Source organism: Bos indicus x Bos taurus, chromosome 16 (genome assembly GCF_003369695.1).
Source record: "Bos indicus x Bos taurus breed Angus x Brahman F1 hybrid chromosome 16, Bos_hybrid_MaternalHap_v2.0, whole genome shotgun sequence".
Taxonomy (NCBI): domain Eukaryota; kingdom Metazoa; phylum Chordata; class Mammalia; order Artiodactyla; family Bovidae; genus Bos; species Bos indicus x Bos taurus.
The window spans coordinates 42,701,484-42,719,316 of record NC_040091.1 but is presented as its reverse complement, the minus strand read 5'-3'; the positions used below and the strand labels follow the sequence as shown (position 1 = coordinate 42,719,316).

Below are 17,833 nucleotides of genomic sequence, written 5' to 3'. Positions count from 1 at the left end.
CTTGTTTTGGAAGAGAGTCTGGGTGGCGGGGAGGGGCAGAAGGATGGAAGACTGGAAGGCTCCAGGGAGGTGGTAGCACTTTGTTATCTCCTTTGGGGGCAGCGCTGTTGATTTGCTCTGCTTCCGTCTGGTGTGTCTTATTTTCCTGGGAAGACAAAAGGAAGAAGAAAGTGGCAGCCGAGCAAGAAAAGAAGCAGAGAGCCTTCCACGCATGAGAGTGGGTGGAAGACAGGTGCCCAGGACAGGTGACAGGAGACACCAGTACAAGGAGCCCTGAGCTTTACACACAGGTCTGAGCAGAGCGCCCCTGGTCAGGGTGGGAGGAAGCGGGGCGGGCAACAGGACAGCTGTGCCCAAAGCCCGGAGAGCCTGAAAGAGAGGTCCTAGCCTGATTTGGGAGCTGTGTCCAGGGCTGCATCTCCCTGTGCTTTCCGGACAGATGGATGGCAATCTGATGCTCCTGGAGCACTGTCTGTTAACACCATGTTTCATGAAAAAATGATAGTAAAGAGCCCACCTGAAATCTCACTTCTCCTATGCACTTTTTTTTTTTAATTGAGGTGAAAGTCACATAACACAAAATGCACCACGTTGAAGTGTACAATCCAGTGGCATTTACACAGGCACAGTGTTGGACAAGCATCCCCTCTCTAGTTACAGAACACCCTATCACTCCAGTAAGGAAGTCTTGTATCCATTAAGTAGCCACTATCCCGTCTCACCCCAGCCCCTAGCAACCACTAAATGCTTTCTGTCTTTATTTTACCTATTTTTATATTTGCCTATTTGCCTCTTCTGGATATTTCATATAAATGGAATGATACAATGTATGTAACTTTTTGTGTCTGGCTTCTCTCATGTAGCATGTCTTCAAAGTTGTTACACATGTATCAGTACCTAGTTCCTTTTCTTTTAACAGTTATTTATTTTTGGGTTTGCGGGGTCTTCATTGGGGCACACGGGCTCCTCTCTAGTTGTGGAGGGCAGGGGCTCCTCTCTGGTTGTGGAGGGCAGGGGCTCCTCTCTGGTTGTGGAGGGCAGGGGCTCCTCTCTGGTTGTGGAGGGCAGGGGCTCCTCTCTGGTTGTGGAGGGCAGGGGCTCCTCTCTGGTTGTGGAGGGCAGGGGCTCCTCTCTGGTTGTGGAGGGCAGGGGCTCCTCTCTGGTTGTGGAGGGCAGGGGCTCCTCTCTGGTTGTGGAGGGCAGGGGCTCCTCTCTGGTTGTGGAGGGCAGGGGCTCCTCTCTGGTTGTGGAGGGCAGCTCCTCTCTGGTTGTGGAGGGCAGGGGCTCCTCTCTGGTTGTGGAGGGCAGCTCCTCTCTGGTTGTGGAGGGCAGCTCCTCTCTGTGGAGGGCAGGGGCTCCTCTCTGGTTGTGGAGGGCAGCTCCTCCCTGGTTGTGGAGGGCAGCTCCTCCCTGGTTGTGGAGGGCAACTCCTCTCTGGCTGCGGTGCGCAGGCTTCGCATCTCGGTGGCTTCTGTTGTTGTGGAACATAGTGACACGTGGACTTCTCACGTTGCAGCACGTGGGCTATAGAGCGCAGGCTCAGTAGCTGCGACACAGGGGGCTTAGTTGCCCTGTGGCTAAGGGGTCCTGCTGGCCCGGAGATTGAACCCGTGTCTCCTGGTGGCTCAGACTGTGAAGAATCTGCCTGCAGTGTGGGAGACCAGGGTTTGATCCCTGGGTCAGGAAGATCTCCTGAAGAAGGAAATGTCTACCCACTCTAGTATTCTGGCCTGGAGAATTCCATGGACAGAGGAGCCTGGTGGGTTACAGTTCATGGGGCTGCAAAGCAATCAGACAAAGCATTTGTATAAATACCTATTTTCAATTCTTTGGGATATACTTAGGAGTAGAATTTCTGAGTCATATGGTAATTCTGTGTTTAACAGTCCCACAAGCCCACAAGTAGTGTACGAGGGTTCTAATTTCTCCACATCCTCACCAACACTTGCTATTTTCTGGTGTTTTTGTTTTGTTTTGTTTTTAATAGACACCCTAGTGGGAGTGAAGTGGTATTTCACTGTAGTTTTGATTTGCATTTCCCTAATGACAAGTGCTTGTTGGCCATTTGTGTATCTTTTTTGGAGAACTGTATATTCAAATCCTTCATCCATTATTTTCCCCCTTAGCTGCACCAAGTGGCTTGTTAGATCTTAGTTCAGGGACCAGGGATTGAACGCAGGCCCTCGGTAGTGAAAGCATGGAGTCCTAAACACTTGACCACCAGGAAATTCCCCTTTATCCATTTTTGAAATCGGATCCTTTCTGTTTTGTTCTTTATATATTCTGTGTGAGTTCTTTAATACTTTCTGGATACTAGACCTACATCAGATACATAATTTGCAGATATTTTTATGTCTAATTTTGTATTCATTCTGTACGATCCTTGATGTCAAGGACAACATCTTTGCTTCCTCTCCAGTCCCATCCATGCTGAACTTGAAGCAGCAGCTCAGTAATCTATATTTGTTTGATTAATTGATGCTGCTGCTCTTTGACACTGAATGCCATGTCCCCTTATCATAAGTGCCCTTTGATTTCTGATAATGTTTATCCACTGCTGTATCTTAGAAGTTGACTCTATAGCAGGCACAAATCAGTCAGTTAAAAACTCAAATCATCTTTTTTGCGGGGGTGCCATGTGTCATGTGGGATCATAGTTCCCTGACCAGGGATTATACCCATATACCCTACATGGGGAGCACAGAGGGTTTAATCACTGTATTGCCAGGAAAATCCAAAATTTCTTCTGAGAAATAAGAGTGGGTGATGTTTTCGAGAACACCAGCTGGACGGAGGCATTCAAGGTGAATCATCACAGTGGTGTGGACAGCAGCAGCCACGCTGTGCGTTTTTGCCTTTTCAGCATCTGACTATGAACTTCTGGCCGTTTATTTCCCTGTGACGTGAACATCACTCAGTCGTGTCCGATTGTTTGCGACCCCATGGACTGTAGAGTCCATGGAATTCTCCACGCCAGAATACTGGAGTGGGTAGCTGTTCCCTTCTCCAGTGGATCTTCCTAACCCAGAAATCAAACTGGGGTCTCCTGCATTGCAAGCAGATTCTTTACTAATTGAGCTATCAAGGAAGCCCTAGGGGATGGGGATGGTGGCTTATCTGGCTCATAGTAAGTAGATACAAAATAAAGTATCTGTTGAACTAAAGTAGTAATTTAGTTTCAGAAACTACAACTATTATTGCTAGGCCCAGGCAAAAAGAAAAACACTTCGTTCTTTGCTCTTTTCCCACATGGATTGAATAAGGAACATGGGTGTGTATGGAGAGAGAATGAGTATGTGCACTTATTTAGAAACTGAAGTTTAAAAAAGTATAGAAGGAAGACTGAGGACTTTGAATACAGCATTCTGAGAAAACGCAAGTACTAAGATGAATTTATCCCACAGATGTATGTTCTTGTGAATCCTCGTTTAGAAATCACAGGTCACTGATTTAATCATTCCCCGCCTATCTTTGTGTCACTAAAGTGGCATGTGGCCAGTGTAAATGCCAAATATGATATACTTTGCTCTTTTGAAATGGCAGTGATTGATATAAATTAGGCATCTGTAGAGTAGGTGTTGCTACCAGCATTTTACACCCAAAGAGACTGGGGCTAAGGAGAGTTAGAGCCTTGCCTAAAACCACACAGTGGGTAGATGGTGAAGCCAGGTTTGAAGTCCAGGGTCGCCTGGATCTGTGGTGGGGCTTACCCTGCTGGTCATCCCTCCCACTCTCACAGGCGTAATCCCTGTCTGCTCCCATCAGCCGAGCCTCTGACATATAATAGCATTAAACTAAAAGATCTTAAAGAAGCATCAAAGAATGGGAGAAAGCTCCTGTTGATTATGAACTCTGTTTGGGTTGATTTCACATGTTTACCTTTAGGGAAAAGAACTGAACTATCTACCTCCTCTTGCAGGGTATTGGGTCTCTGTGTGCTGTGCATAGTCCTTCAGTTATGTCCAACTCTTTGCGACCCGTGAACTGTAGCCCACCAGGCTCCTCTGTCCATGGGGATTCTTCAGGCAAGAACACTGGAGTGGGTTGCCATGCCTTCCTCCAGGGGATCTTCCCAGCCCCAGGGATCAAACTGAGGTCTCCCACACTGCAGGCGGATTCTTTACCATCTGAGTGCCTTACGAAGACTGAACTAGACTAGATTTCCTTTTTTTTTAATATTAAAATTTTAAGAGAAATGCATGTCTGCTGTAAAAGTAATTAAAATTTTTTTTAATTCCTCTCATTTGCCTCAGTCCTAAAGCCGCTTCCAGAAGTAATGACCTTGTACAGTTTGGTTTGGATTAGCCCGGTCTTTATGTATTTATAGCCATGTCAAAGTATACTTATATATACTTATAATTTTAGGGCTTTTTTAGAAAACAGAGCCTACTTTGGATATTTTCTTTAGGTTTCTTTTTTCCATTTATATTTACATCTCACGTTGTCTTTCCTCGTTTGCAGAGATCCTACAGCAAAGAGTTGTTTGAAGAAGTTATTTCAAAAATGCGGAAGGCAGGAATCAAATCCACCATAGCAATAGAGAAGTTCAAGCTTTTGGCTGAGAAAGTAGAGGAGATTGTGGCTAAGAATGCACGGGCAGAGATTGACTACAGTGATGCCCCAGACGAGTTCAGAGGTGAGTGGACCCACTTTTCTTATACCAAATTCTTTGATTTAACCTGAAACCTATAACATTAGAAGATGTTCTGTGTTCTCCTTGCTCTTTGAGACTCTTGGTCTGAAATTGAAATTACCATTGCCTAATTTTAGTTCATATTATAAATGACAAGGGGAAAAAATCCTTAGCCTGATTTCAAACCAGATAAAAGCCCTGAAAATTCTAAGGTCAGCCCTGCCTTTGCAGGCGGGGATTCGTATGTCCCAAGGATTATGAGGAGTACTAAGAGGAAGGGTTGATTCTAGCCTGCCGCCTTCACTGCTTGCTGCTGTGTCTGTCTTACTGTCTTTTTTCCTCCAATTTTTCCTCTCAGTAGCTGACAAAAGGGTACTTTGCTCTCTGCAAAAGGCCAAGTGTGTGATTTATCTAATGCTGATTTCCTTCTAAACCTCGGGGCCTGGTCTGGGCCATTTGGTTGCTGCTCTATTTTTCACTGATAGGAGGGACTTTGTTTTGTATTCTTTTTCAGTTGTAGGCGCTATTGTTTGATTAGAATTTGCTTTGCTTTGTCTCTGTAGACCCTCTAATGGACACCCTGATGACTGACCCCGTGCGACTGCCCTCGGGCACCATCATGGACCGCTCCATCATCCTGCGGCACTTGCTGAACTCCCCCACGGACCCCTTCAACCGACAGACGCTGACTGAGAGCATGCTGGAACCAGGTAGAGGAGGGCAGAGCTTGAGCCGCAGTGCCTGCACCTGTCCCGAGCAGTGGGGCCAAAAATCCTGTATCAGAGAGTAACCAAAAGGGGGAAATTTAACAAATCCAGACACTCCATGGTTTCTGACACTTTGTAACAGAAAAGACACAAAACATTCTTTGCTCTTTTTCGCTATAGAATTCCAGTCTTTACTGTTCATGTCTTCTTTGTCAGTCTTCGGTTCCATGAGGGTATAAATGGCCCTTTCTTTATAGTGAACTGCAGGCATCATCTCTCAGGAAAAGCCCATCCAGGGCATTAATTCTTTCCTTTTCTTTTCTCAGTGCCAGAACTGAAAGAACAGATTCACGCCTGGATGAGAGAGAAACAGAACAGTGATCACTAAACCACCCTACCTGCCCACCTTCTGCTGGAAACAGCCAGGGCCAGCGAGGCAGACCGGAGCGATGGTGCACATGCTGTTCAAACATTGGAGGCAAAATACACCATGAGCCCACCCAGAGCGACCAGACGGTGGAGACCTGAAGGGACGTGAACAAGAGGAGGAGCCCAATTCCTGTACATATATTTAAGTGACAAACGTGGTCAAAAGCTTGAAGTACACACTTGATGATTGCTTGTGTAATAGAGCACGTCCTTCGTATGTCACAGTTTGGGGCTTTTGCAGCAGAAGTCTTTTAGTGATGATGACACATGGGTCTGGGCAGCATCCCTTTCATCTCCCCCCCCCCCCCCCCCCCCCCACTAAATCCAATATCCGTTGATTTTGATTGTGATTAGAGAACCTTGGACATTTTGCTGCTAAAGAATCTCCCCCCTCCTACCTTCTTCCTGATCCTACTTGCACTGCTGTGGATTTTTTTTTTAAGTGAAGCAAAAACAAAAATAAACTCCTTTCCTTGGCCCTCCAAACATATATTCTGTGAGATAACTGTGCCTGCAATAAGTGTTAATCCCGGGATCGTATTTTTATATCATATTCACGTATTTGTTTTTTTAATTGGTGTTAGATGACATGATTAATAAAAGAGGCAAGATATTTTCAGAATTTGAATTTTAGTTTTTATTTTTTTTTTCTTTTGAAATGTCCCTTAATTTTTTTTTTTTTCCTAATTATTCTAAACAAAATGAAGAGTATCTTATTGCTCTGGTCCTTGTAGTAAGCCCACTATCAGGAATCTGAGGAACAGCTGCAGCAAAGGAAGCATTTAAGTGTATCAGGATTTCATGTCTTATGGTTTGGGTGTTGGGGGGTTGGGTTTTTCTTTTAATGCTCTGTGACATTTCTAAATCTTTACAGTTATTCTATGAGGGTAAATAAATTCCTCAACCCTGAGTCTCTGAGTTCAAGGCAGGGTTGTCTGTATGGATGTGTCCTGTGGGGCTTGGCCTTACCAAAGCAAAAAAGGGTGCGAGAAATGTGGAAGTATGTCTGCTTGTAAAACACACACACACAGACACACACACCCACACACGCGCACATAAACATGAAAGACTTTTTGTATTACTGCTCCGCACTTACCATACTTGAATTCTTGAATTTCCTTTGGGGTAAAAGAGGATTTTGAAACCATAAAGTGTTTTGAAAAAATGAATTCTACAAAACATACTTTCTTTTCCTTTTTCTCCCCCCGCCACTCCACAGACAGTGTCCTCTGTTCAATTCCTAACGCAAACTCCAATAAATGGTGATACACATTCAGAAGGAATCTTCTTTGAGTCTCTTCTTTTTGTGGAAAACAAAGGGGTGGGTGAAGAGCAAGAGCCAAATGTGTTCACATGTGGTGCACGGTCTCTACCAGAGCCAGTTGCTATTTTTAAAAGAAACCCCTCCCGCGTGTCAGTCTCGGTGCTCCAGTTGGTTCTTCTGTCACTGTTTGCTTGTTCGAGCGGGTTGACTTTGCAGTGTTCAGTGTCTTTGGTTCTCAGGTGGTTGCTCTATTGCAAATATCTTTTCACTGACCTCTGAAATTTTTCTCCTGTGCTAACCATCTCATGAACATTATCTTAGGCACTGCAGTTGATAAAACTTTGCCTAACAGCTTGTGAAATAAGAGAAAGCGTTTCTGCAAAATTTGCTATGTGCCAAGCTCTGCCAAAGCCTGTACGTTGATGGATTCATTTTCTAAGATGATACTCTCATCTTTGTTTTTTTCCAGCAGATCAAAGTGAGGGGTGTGGAGGGATTAGGTCATTTGCCAAATGTCACCTGTTCAGTTAGAAGAGCAGGTGTCCTGGCTCCAAAGTCCTTGGCGCACCCTCCACCCACCCCCGCTCCCAGTGTATTTAAAAGCAGAGACATCACTTGCCAACAAAGGTCTGTATAATCAAAGGTATGGTTTTTCCAGTAGTCATGTATGATGTGAGAGTTGGATTGTAAAGAAGGCTGAATGCCAAAGAATTGATGCTTTTGAATTGTGCTGGAGAAGATTCGTGAGAGTTCCTTGGACAATATGAAGATTGAACCAGTCAATCCTAAAGGAAATCAACCCGGAATATTCACTGCAAGGACTGATGCTGAAGCTTAAGATCCAGTACTTTGGCTACCTGATGTGAAGAGCCGACTCATTAGAAAAGACCCTAATGTTCGGAAAGATTAAAGTCAGGAGGAGAAGGAAGTGACACAGGATGAGATGGTTGGATGTCATAACCAACTGAATGATCATGAATTTGAGCAAACTGGGAGTTAGTGAAGGACAGGGAAGCCTGGTGTGCTACAGTCTATAGGGTCACAAAGATTCGGACACGACGGAGTGACTAAACAACAATTGTCCTTATAACAACAACAATTCTATCTTGTAAAATGGCTTCTCACATCCCTCTGATGATATTAGTGGTGGCTTTTGGAATTTTGTATTACTGTGTAGTTTCTCTTCCAAGTTCCTTTGGCTTTTGTTTTTCTGTTGTTTTTTGTTTGTTTTGTTTTTTAATATTTATTTGGCGCTGCCAGGTCTTAGTTGCAGCATGTGAGATCTAGTTCCCTGAGCAGGGATCAAACCCGGACCTCCTGTGTTGGGAGGGTACAGTCTTAGCCACCGCATCACCAGGGAAGTCTCCCTTTGGCCTTTGTTTAATCTTTTTTATGTTACAGGATTTCCTCAAAAACATAATGCTGTTTACCTATCTGTATTAATAGAGTGGACTAAGAATCTGGGTTAACTTTTTGTATGCCATTTGGTAGAGCTTCTTCAATAGTAGTGCTCACATTTCTTAAGCTTTGCCGGGGTTTGCAGCATAAATCATCCCCTTCTGGGTTTTCCTTTGGGGTTAGGTTTCATCTTGCTTTGGTTTGTTCAAGTTGTTCATCACTTCTTTTATTTTGGCCGTGCTGTGTGGAGCGTGCGGGATCTTCGTTCCCTGACCGGGGATGTAACCCGCCCCTGCAATGGAAGCGTGGAGTCTTAACCCCGGGCCACCGGGGAAGTCCTTGTAGCCACTGTTCTACCACTTTGGGACCAAATCAACGTTTTCTAAAAAACAGATTCACATTAACAATTTCAGACAATATGTATAAAAGAAAGCCAAAATCACCCATAATCCCACCATACAGACGATTCTGGTTTTTTACCAAGTTTGTATACACTTATGCCTATACAATTATGATGCATATTGACTTCTGTGTCAATTCTGTTTCTCCATCTCATGAATGTGTGCTGATTGTCTTCTCTCCACCCAGATGATAAACTCCTGAGCGGTGCAGGTTCTGTCATGTTATCTGCGTGCCCCACTTGCTCACTCCCCATGAATGTAATACAGTGCTGCCTTACCCATTCAGATGTATTCATCATTTTGAAAATTCAGAATTCGGAGGTTTCAAGGAGCTTCTATTGGATACAGCATGTCTCCCACCTGCACTGTCTGTGGAAGGAGGATGTTTGAGATTTCTGTCTTTAGTGTAAGGGTTGCTATTTTATAGAAACTTGGGATTGACTTTATTCTGTTCATTATAGATATTAAATTACAAAATATTTAAAATGTATCAATAGGTCTTGGCTTACAAGGAAGCAGGCCAAATAGGAAGGAGGACTTGAGAATCAGATGAACAGAAGAGACATGATCCTAAAGAAAAAGATGATTAAAATAACTTCTTACTCCTTTTGTGACTCACTCCTGTGGGTTTCTAAAAGGAGGAGCTGATAGAATATCTTTTGGAGAAAATAGGCAAGCATGTTACTTTGTTCACATTTTGTAACCTTTGGGTTTGGTGAAATAGTACACTTCACAGTTGTTACTGAAGTGCTAAAGAAAGATAAATAGGCCCTATTTATGCATTGATTTTTGGCTGCACTGGGTCATTACCATTGCGGCACTGGCTAAAGTTTCTCTAGTAGAGAGTGAGAGCTACTCTCTCATTAAGTAGTTCACGGGCTTCACATTACTGTGGCTTCTCTTGTTGCAGAGCACAGGCTCTAGAGTGTGCAAGCTTCCGTAATTGCAGCATGGAGGCTCAGTCTGGCGCATGGAGCTTAGTTGCTATGCAGCAAATTGGATCTTCCCAGATCGGATCGAATCCGTGTCCCTTGCATCGGCAGGTGAATTCTTAACCACCGAACCACAAGGGGAGTCCCTATAGGTAAGCTTGTTTTGGGGGGTTTTTAATTTTAGTGGGAGGATGATTCCTTTACAATATTGTGATGGTTTTTGCCATACATCAATATGAATTGGCCATAGGTATACACATATCCCCTCCGTCCTTATCTCCCTTCCCTCCTCCCTCCAGGCTGTCACAGAGCACTGGCCTTGGGTACCCTGCATCATACGTCAAACTTTCACTGGCTATCTATTTTACGTATAGTGATGTATATGTTTCATTGAAGGAAACAGCCATAGTATGAACCTGATGATTGGATCAGCTGGCATTGGGCTGAAGGAATCCACCCTTGGTTGGTAAATAATGTGCGTTTTATGATCATGTTCTGTGTACCAGCCACCCTCATATATATTAACTCCTTAAATCACCAACAGTTGTATAAAGGGACAGGGAACTGTTGTATGAATCAAGGCTATCTGGGCTTCTGGGTCTGATCCCTTCACCACTCCTGTATGGCAGTACAGTGGTCCATCAGTATTTTTAGGGGTTTGGTTTCAGGACCCCCGCAGATACCACAGTCTGCACATGCTCAAGTTCTTATATAAAATGTCGTAGTGTTTGCTTATAATTTCCACGTGTACTTTAAACCATCTCTAAATTACTTACAATATCTAATGTAAATAGTTGTAAATACAATGTAAATAGTTGATAGTGTTAGTCATTCAGTTGTGTCCGACTCTTTGGGACCCCATGGACTGTAGCCCATCAGGCTCCTCTGTCCTTGGGGTTCTCCAGGCAAGAATACTGGTGTGGGTACCCATTCCCTTCTCCAGGGCATCTTATCAACCCAGGGATGGAACCCGGGTCTCATGCATTGCAGACAGATTCTTTACCATCTGAGCCACCAGGGAAGCCCTAAATAGTTGATGGCGTGGTACAAATTTAAACTTTGCTTTTGGAACTTTCTAGATTCTTCAAATCGTGATTGGTTGAATCTGTACGTGGAACCCAAATATACAGAGGGCCAGCTGTACTTCAGAATGGTCCAAGTTCATAATGGCCAAGGAGATATGGAGAAGCAGCATAGCATTCCAGAAGGGGCTTTGGCCTTGGGGTCAACTCTAGACTCACCCCTCATTTTATTTTTAAAAGAATGTAAATTTTAATTAAGAAATGTCCACTTAGTTCATCAATTTATTTATTTTGGGGGTCGCAACCAAGACTTCAGTTCCCCAACTGGGGATCAGACCTGTGCCCCCTGCAATGGAAGTGTGGTGTCTTAACCACTGCACCACCAGGGAAGTCCTCAGCCTGCATTTTAAGTGGTTAAATAGCTTCAGTCTCACAGCTTTCAACACTGGCCACTCACTCACTGTTGACCCCCTAAATTTGTGTTTCCAGCCTCTATTCTGTACTGCTGACACTGGACACATCATGTCTTAAAGGCTCTTGGAATTGTTCAGTTGCTCAGTCGTGTTCAAATCTTTGCAATCCCATGGACTGCAGCATGCCAGGCTTCCCTAGTCCTTCAACATCTCCCAGAGCTTGCTCAAACGCATGTCCATTGAGTCGGTGATGCCATCCAACCATCTCGTCCTCTGTCATCCCCTTTTCTTCCTGCCTTCAATCGTTCCCAGCATTAGGGTCTTTTCTAATGAGTTGGCTCTTCATATCAGATGGCAAAAGTATTGGAGCTTCAGCTTCACCATCAGTCCTTCCAATGAATATTCAGGACTGATTTCCTTTAGAATTGACTGGTTTGATCTCCTTGCAATCCTAGAGACTCTCAAGAGTCTTCTCTAACACCACAGTTCAAAAGCATCAATTCTTTGGTCCTCAACTTTCTTTATGGTCCAACTCTTACATCCATACATGACTACTGGAAAAATCATAGCTTTGACTAGATGGACTTTTGTCAGTAAAGTAATGTCTCTGCTTTTTAAAACGCTCTCTAGGTTTGTCCGGCTTCCCTAGTGGCTCAGACAGTAAAGAATCAGCCTAAAATGCAGGAGACCAGGGTTCAATCCTGAGTCAGGAAGATCCTCTGGAGAAGGAAATGGCAACCCACTCCAGTATTCTTGCCTGGAGAATTCCATGGACAGAGGAGCCTGGCAGCCAACAGTCCATAGGGTTGCAAAGAGACATGAGTGAGCAACTAACATACACTAGGTTTGTCATAGCTCTTCTTCCAAGTAGCAAGTGTCTTTTAATTTCATGGCTGAAGTCACCATCTGCAGTGATTTTGGAGCCCAAGAAAATAAAGTCTGTCACTGTTTCCATTGTGACCCATTTATTTGCCATGAAGCGATGTAATCAGATGCCATGATCTCTGTTTTTTGAATGTTGAGTTTTAAGCCAGCTTTTTCACTTTCCTCTTTCACCTTCATCTAGAGGCTCTTTAGTTCCTCTTCACTTTCTGCCATAAGGGTGGTGGTATCTGCGTATCTGAATTTATTGATATTTCTCCCTGCAGTCTTGATTCCAGCTTGTGCTTCATCCAGCCTGGCATTTTGCATGATGTACTCTACATAAAAGTTAAATAAGCAATGTGACAGTAAACAGCCTTGACGTACTCCTTTCCCAATTTGGAACCGGTCCATTGTTCCATGTCCAGTGCTAACTGTTGCTTCTTGACCTGCATACAGATTTCTCAGGAGGCAGGGAAGGTGTCCTGTTAGTCCCATCTCTTTAAGCATTTTCCACAATTTGTTGTGATCCACACGGTCAAAGGCTTTAGCACAGTCAATGAAGCAGAAGTAGAGGTTTCTCTGGAATTTTCTTGCTTTTTCTATGATCCAATGGATGTTGGCAATTTGATCTCTGGTTCCTCTGCCTTTTCTAAATCCAGCTTGAACATCTGAAAGTTCTTGGTTCATGTGCTGTTGAAGCCTAGCTTGGAGAATTTTGAGCATTACTTTGCTAGTGTGTGAAATGAATGCAATCGTGTGGTAGTTTAAACATTCTTTGGCATTACCTTTCTTTGGGATTGAAATGAAAACTGATCTTTTCCAGGCCTTTGGCCACTGCCAAGTTTTCCAAATTTGCTGGCATATTGAGTGCAGCACTTTCATAGCATCATCTTTTAGGATTTGAAATAGCTGTGCTGGAACTTCATCACCTCCACTAGCTTTGTTCCTAGTGATGCTTCCTAAGGCCCACTTGACTTCACACTCCAGGATGTCTGGCTCTAGGTGAGTGATCACACCATCGTGGTTATCTGGGTCATTAAGATCTCTTCTGTATAGATTTGTGTATTCTCGCCACCTCTTCTTAATATCTTCTGTGTCTGTTAGGTCCATACCGTTTCTGTCCTTTATTGTGACCATCTTTGCATGAAATATTCCCTTTTTATCTCTAATTTTCTTGAAGAGATCTCTAGTTTTTCCCATTCTATTTTTTTCCTCTGTTTCTTTGCTTTGATCACTAAGGAAGGCTTTATCTCTCCTTGCTGTTCTTTGGAACTCTGCATCCAGATGGGTATATCTTTCCTTTTCTCCTTTGTCTTTCACTTCTCTTCTTTTCTCAGTGATTTGTAAGGCCTCCTCAGACAGCCATTTTGCCTTTTTGCATTTCTTTTTGGGGGGATGATTTTAATCATCACCTCCTGTACATTGTTATGAACCTCCATCCATAGTTCTATCAGATCTAATCCCTGAATCTATTTGTCACTTCCACTGTACAATCTCACCTACTTTGAGGACCTAAATCTTGGTGTTAAACAGACTTAATGGTTTAAAGTAGTTATTTTTTTCCCCAATAAAACTCTCACACATTTATTACTAAGCCAGATCACTAGTGCAGAAACACTGACACCAAGAGAAAAATTATTTTTCCAATAAAACACATCCAGTCATTGAGACAGTACTGCTGTTCTCAAAGTGATGTGGTCAGATGGAAGTGACCTTGACACGACATATGCTTGTACTACTTCAGATGTGAGGCTCCTTACAGACCCAGCTTGGTTCTTCTCCATTGCCTTCTCTTCAAGAATGGGACTATTCTGGTTTTGTTTCTTGGCCAAGAATTGCTTGATCATGTGAGAAGTCATGTGAGAAGACATGGCGAGGAGCAAATTCAACTGCACATTGGATGACAGAGAAGAGAAGAGAGTGGCTGTGACTTAATGATCATCTATCATGGTTCTGGCTGTGCTGACTCAACAAAGCAGTTCTCACTCAGAGACTCCAGTTCAGTTCAGTTCAGTCACTCAGTCGTGTCCGACTCTTTGCGACCCCATGAATTGCAGCACGCCAGGTCTCCCTGTCCATCACCAACTCCTGGAGTTCACTGAGACTCACGGCCATCGAGTCAGTGATGCCATCCAGCCATCTCATCCTCTGTCATCCCCTTCTCCTTCTGCCCCCAATCCCTCCCAGCATCAGAGTCTTTTCCAATGAGTCAACTCTTCACATGAGGTGGCTAAAGTACTGGAGTTTCAGCTTTAGCATCATTCCTTCCAAAGAACACCCAGGGTGGATCTCCTTTAGGATGGACTGGTTGGATCTCCTTGCAGTCCAAGGGACTCTCAAGAGTCTTCTCCAACACCACAGTTCAAAAGCATCAATTCTTTGGCGCTCAGCTTTCTTCACAGTCCAACTCTCACATCCATACATGACCACTGGAAAAACCATAGCCTTGACTAGATGGACCTTTGTTGGAAAAGTAATGTCTCTGCTTTTCAATATACTATCTAGATTGGTCATAACTTTTCATCCAAGGAGTAAGCGTCTTTCAATTTCATGCCTGTAATCACCATCTGCAGTGACTTTGGAGCCCCCAAAAAATAAAGTCTGACACTGTTTCCCCATCTATTTCCCATGAAGTGATGGGACCAGATGCCATGATCTTCGTTTTCTGAATGTTGAGCTTTAAGCCAACTTTTTCACTCTCCTCTTTCACTTTCATCAAGAGGCTTTTTAGTTCCTCTTCACTTTCTGCCATAAGGGTGGTGTCATCTGCATATCTGAGGTTATTGATATTTCTCCCAGCCATCTTGATTCCAGCTTGTGCTTCTTCCAGCGCAGTGTTTCTCATGATGTACTCTGCATAGAAGTTAAATAAGCAGGGTGACATGTCTTAGGCCATTGCATTTATAGTGGCTGAGCCTGGGGTCATTGCAAAGTCTTCTTGTTCACATCTGGCTGTTGTCTGGGACCCAGCTGGGACTGTTGGCTGGAATACCTACATGTGGCCTCTCTGGCACTTTTATCTTCACATTCCAGGTTCTAAGAGCTAACACCCCAAGAAGACCAGATAAAAAGTTGGTCTTTTATGACCTAGCAGTCTCAGAAGTCACACACTGTCACTTCTGCTGCCTTCATGGGCCTGCCTGTGTTCATGGGGAGCAAACACAGACCTCATCTCTCAATGGGAGAAATTCCAATGTCACATTTTAAGAATAGCGCATGGGGACTTCTTTGTTAGTCCAGTGGTTAGGACTCTGCTTTCACTTAGTTCCCCAACCAGTAAAGTGAAAATGTTAGTTGCTCATTTGTGTCCAAGTCTTCACAACCCCATTGACTGTAGCCCGCCAGGCTCCTCTGTTCACGGAATTACCCAGACAAGAATACTGGAGTGGGTAGCCGTTCCCTTGTCCAGAGCCTTGGTTCAATCCCTGGTTGGGGGACTAAGATCCTGCAAGCCATATGGAGCAGCCAAAAATAAAGAAGAAAGAAAGAAATATGAACAAAAATTTCAAAATACAAGAAATACTGAAGAATATCGAGAGAAAGGATTGCCTCCTCCTTCCCACCCCAGTCTTCCAGCCTCCCAATATCCCTCCCACCCCTGTTACCAATTTTCTTTTTCAACAGAAATGGTAGTTCTACACTGTCTGCTTCTTACTTTTTTTCACATTAAATATACTTTGTTGTTGTTTTTTTTTAATTTTATTTATTTATTTGGCTGCTCCAGGTCTTAGTTGTAGCATGTGGGATCTAGCTCCCTGACCAGGGATCGAACCCGGGCCCCCTGCACTGAGAGCTCAGAGTCTTAGCCACTGGACCACCAGGGAAGTTCCCTAAATATACTTTGGAATCCTTTTTTTTTCTTCCAGCAGCACAAATAGTCTATTATTACCAAGTCATCTACTGATAGCACTTGGACTGATTGCAATCTGGGTTACCTCAAGCAATGGAGCCATAAACAATCTTGTAAATACATCATTTTGTATGTGTGCAAACATACATTGATATATTCCTAGCAATGGAATTGAATAATCAAAGAGTACATAAAATTTCAATTTTACTATATATAGGGATGTACCATTGACATTCTGACCAGCAGTATATGAAACATCCTTTTGCGAGGTGGTCAGGGAAGGTCTCTCTTTAAAGTATCATTTAAAAATCTTGAAAATCGTAATTCCCTGGCAGTCCAATGGTTAGGGCTCCCAAGGTGGCACAGTGGTCCTTGCCAATACAGGAGACACAAGAGACTCAGGTTTGATCCCTGGGTCAAGAAGATCCCCAAGGAGGAGGAAACGGCAACCCACTCCAGTATACTTGCCTGGAGAATCCAATGGACAGAGGAACCTGGTGGGCTACAGTCCATAGGGGTCCCAAAGACTCAGACATGACTGAGTGCAATGAGGGAGTATGCAACGCCCCCCACCACGCACACACAGTGGTTAGGACTCCTTGCTTCCACTGCAGGGGGGCCCGAGTTTGATCCCTGGTTGGGGAACTAGGATTCCACAAGCCTTATGGCAAAAAAATAAATAAATAAACAAACTTTGAAAGTAATGGAAAGAGACCTGCAAAGATCTGTGTGAAGAATGGCCCAGTCAGTGGAAACAAACAAATGTGGAAGCTACTACGACAGTTCTTTTGGTATGTTTAAGGAACAGAAAGGAGGCCAGTGTGCTAGAGAGAAGTGAACAAGACTATAAGTAGTAGATGAGGTTAGAGGAACTGAGAGGACTGGAGAGGTGGTGGCTCCCATGATAGACTGCTGCAAAGACTACACATTTACCTTGAGTGACAGCGATGGCTATCGGAAGGTGTGAGCACAAGACTGACACCACCCAACACCCATTTCCTGTTATCCACTTCGGCTACTATGGAAAACAGGTTGAAGTGGGGATGGGCTTCTGTGTTAAAAACACGGAAATGAAGGTACCAAGTGGAAGACTCCTGCAGCAGTTCAGGAAAGAGTGAGGGGAGCTTACAGGGCAGTGGCAACAGAGGGGTGAAGGTGGAGATTCTGGAAATATTTTGAAGGTAGAGTCAAAGGATTTGCCAACTGCTTGGATGTGAGAATGAGAGAAAAAAAGGGAATTAAATTTGGCCCTAAATGGGTTTCCCTGATAGCTCAGTTGGTAAAGAACCTGCCTGCAATGCAGGAGACCCAGATTTGATTCCTGGGTCAGAAAGATCTGCTGGAGAAGGGATAGGCTACCCACTCCAGTATTGTTGGGCTTCCCTTGTGGCTCAGCTGGTAAAGAATCCACCTGCAATGTGGGAGACCTGGGTTCGATCCCTGGGTTGGGAAGATCTGTTGGAGAAGGGTAAGGCTACCCACTCCAGTATTCTGGCCTGGAGAATTCTATGGACTGAATAGTTCATGGGGTCACAAAGAGTCAGACTGACTGAGTGACTTTCACTTTCACTAAATGTTTGGCTTGAACAACTTGAAAGATGGAGTTTCCATTGACTTACAAGCTGTGCTTAGTCGCTCAGTTGTGTCTGACTTTTTGTGACCGACCCCCTGGACTGTAACCCACCAGGCTCCACTGTCCATGGGGATTCTCCAGGCAAGAATACTGGAGTGAGTTGTCATGCCCTCCTCCAGGGGATCTTCTCAATCCAAGGACTGAACCCAGGTCTCAGGTCTCATGCATTGCAGGTGGGTTCTTTACCATCTGAACCACCAGGGAAGACCAAGAATATTGAAGTGGGTAGTCTATCCCTTCTCCAGGGGAATTTCCCAACCCAGGAGTTGAACCAGGGTCTCCTGTAT

General features: G+C 44.1%; 1 protein-coding gene across 2 annotated transcripts in view; it reads left to right on the top strand.

Moving 5' to 3' along the window:
- UBE4B (ubiquitination factor E4B) overlaps positions 1-7,052 on the top strand; it is a 122,782-nt gene extending 115,730 nt beyond the window's left edge. The window contains exons 27-29 of one of the 2 annotated variants that reach the window (XM_027564949.1): positions 4,462-4,636; positions 5,197-5,343; positions 5,667-7,052. In XM_027564949.1, the coding sequence (XP_027420750.1) occupies positions 4,462-4,636; positions 5,197-5,343; positions 5,667-5,728 (384 nt within the window). In that variant the 3' untranslated portion in view covers positions 5,729-7,052. The remainder of the gene's footprint in view (positions 1-4,461; positions 4,637-5,196; positions 5,344-5,666) is intronic. The other variant, XM_027564950.1, reaches the window with a different exon arrangement.
- Positions 7,053-17,833: the final 10,781 nt, after the last annotated feature.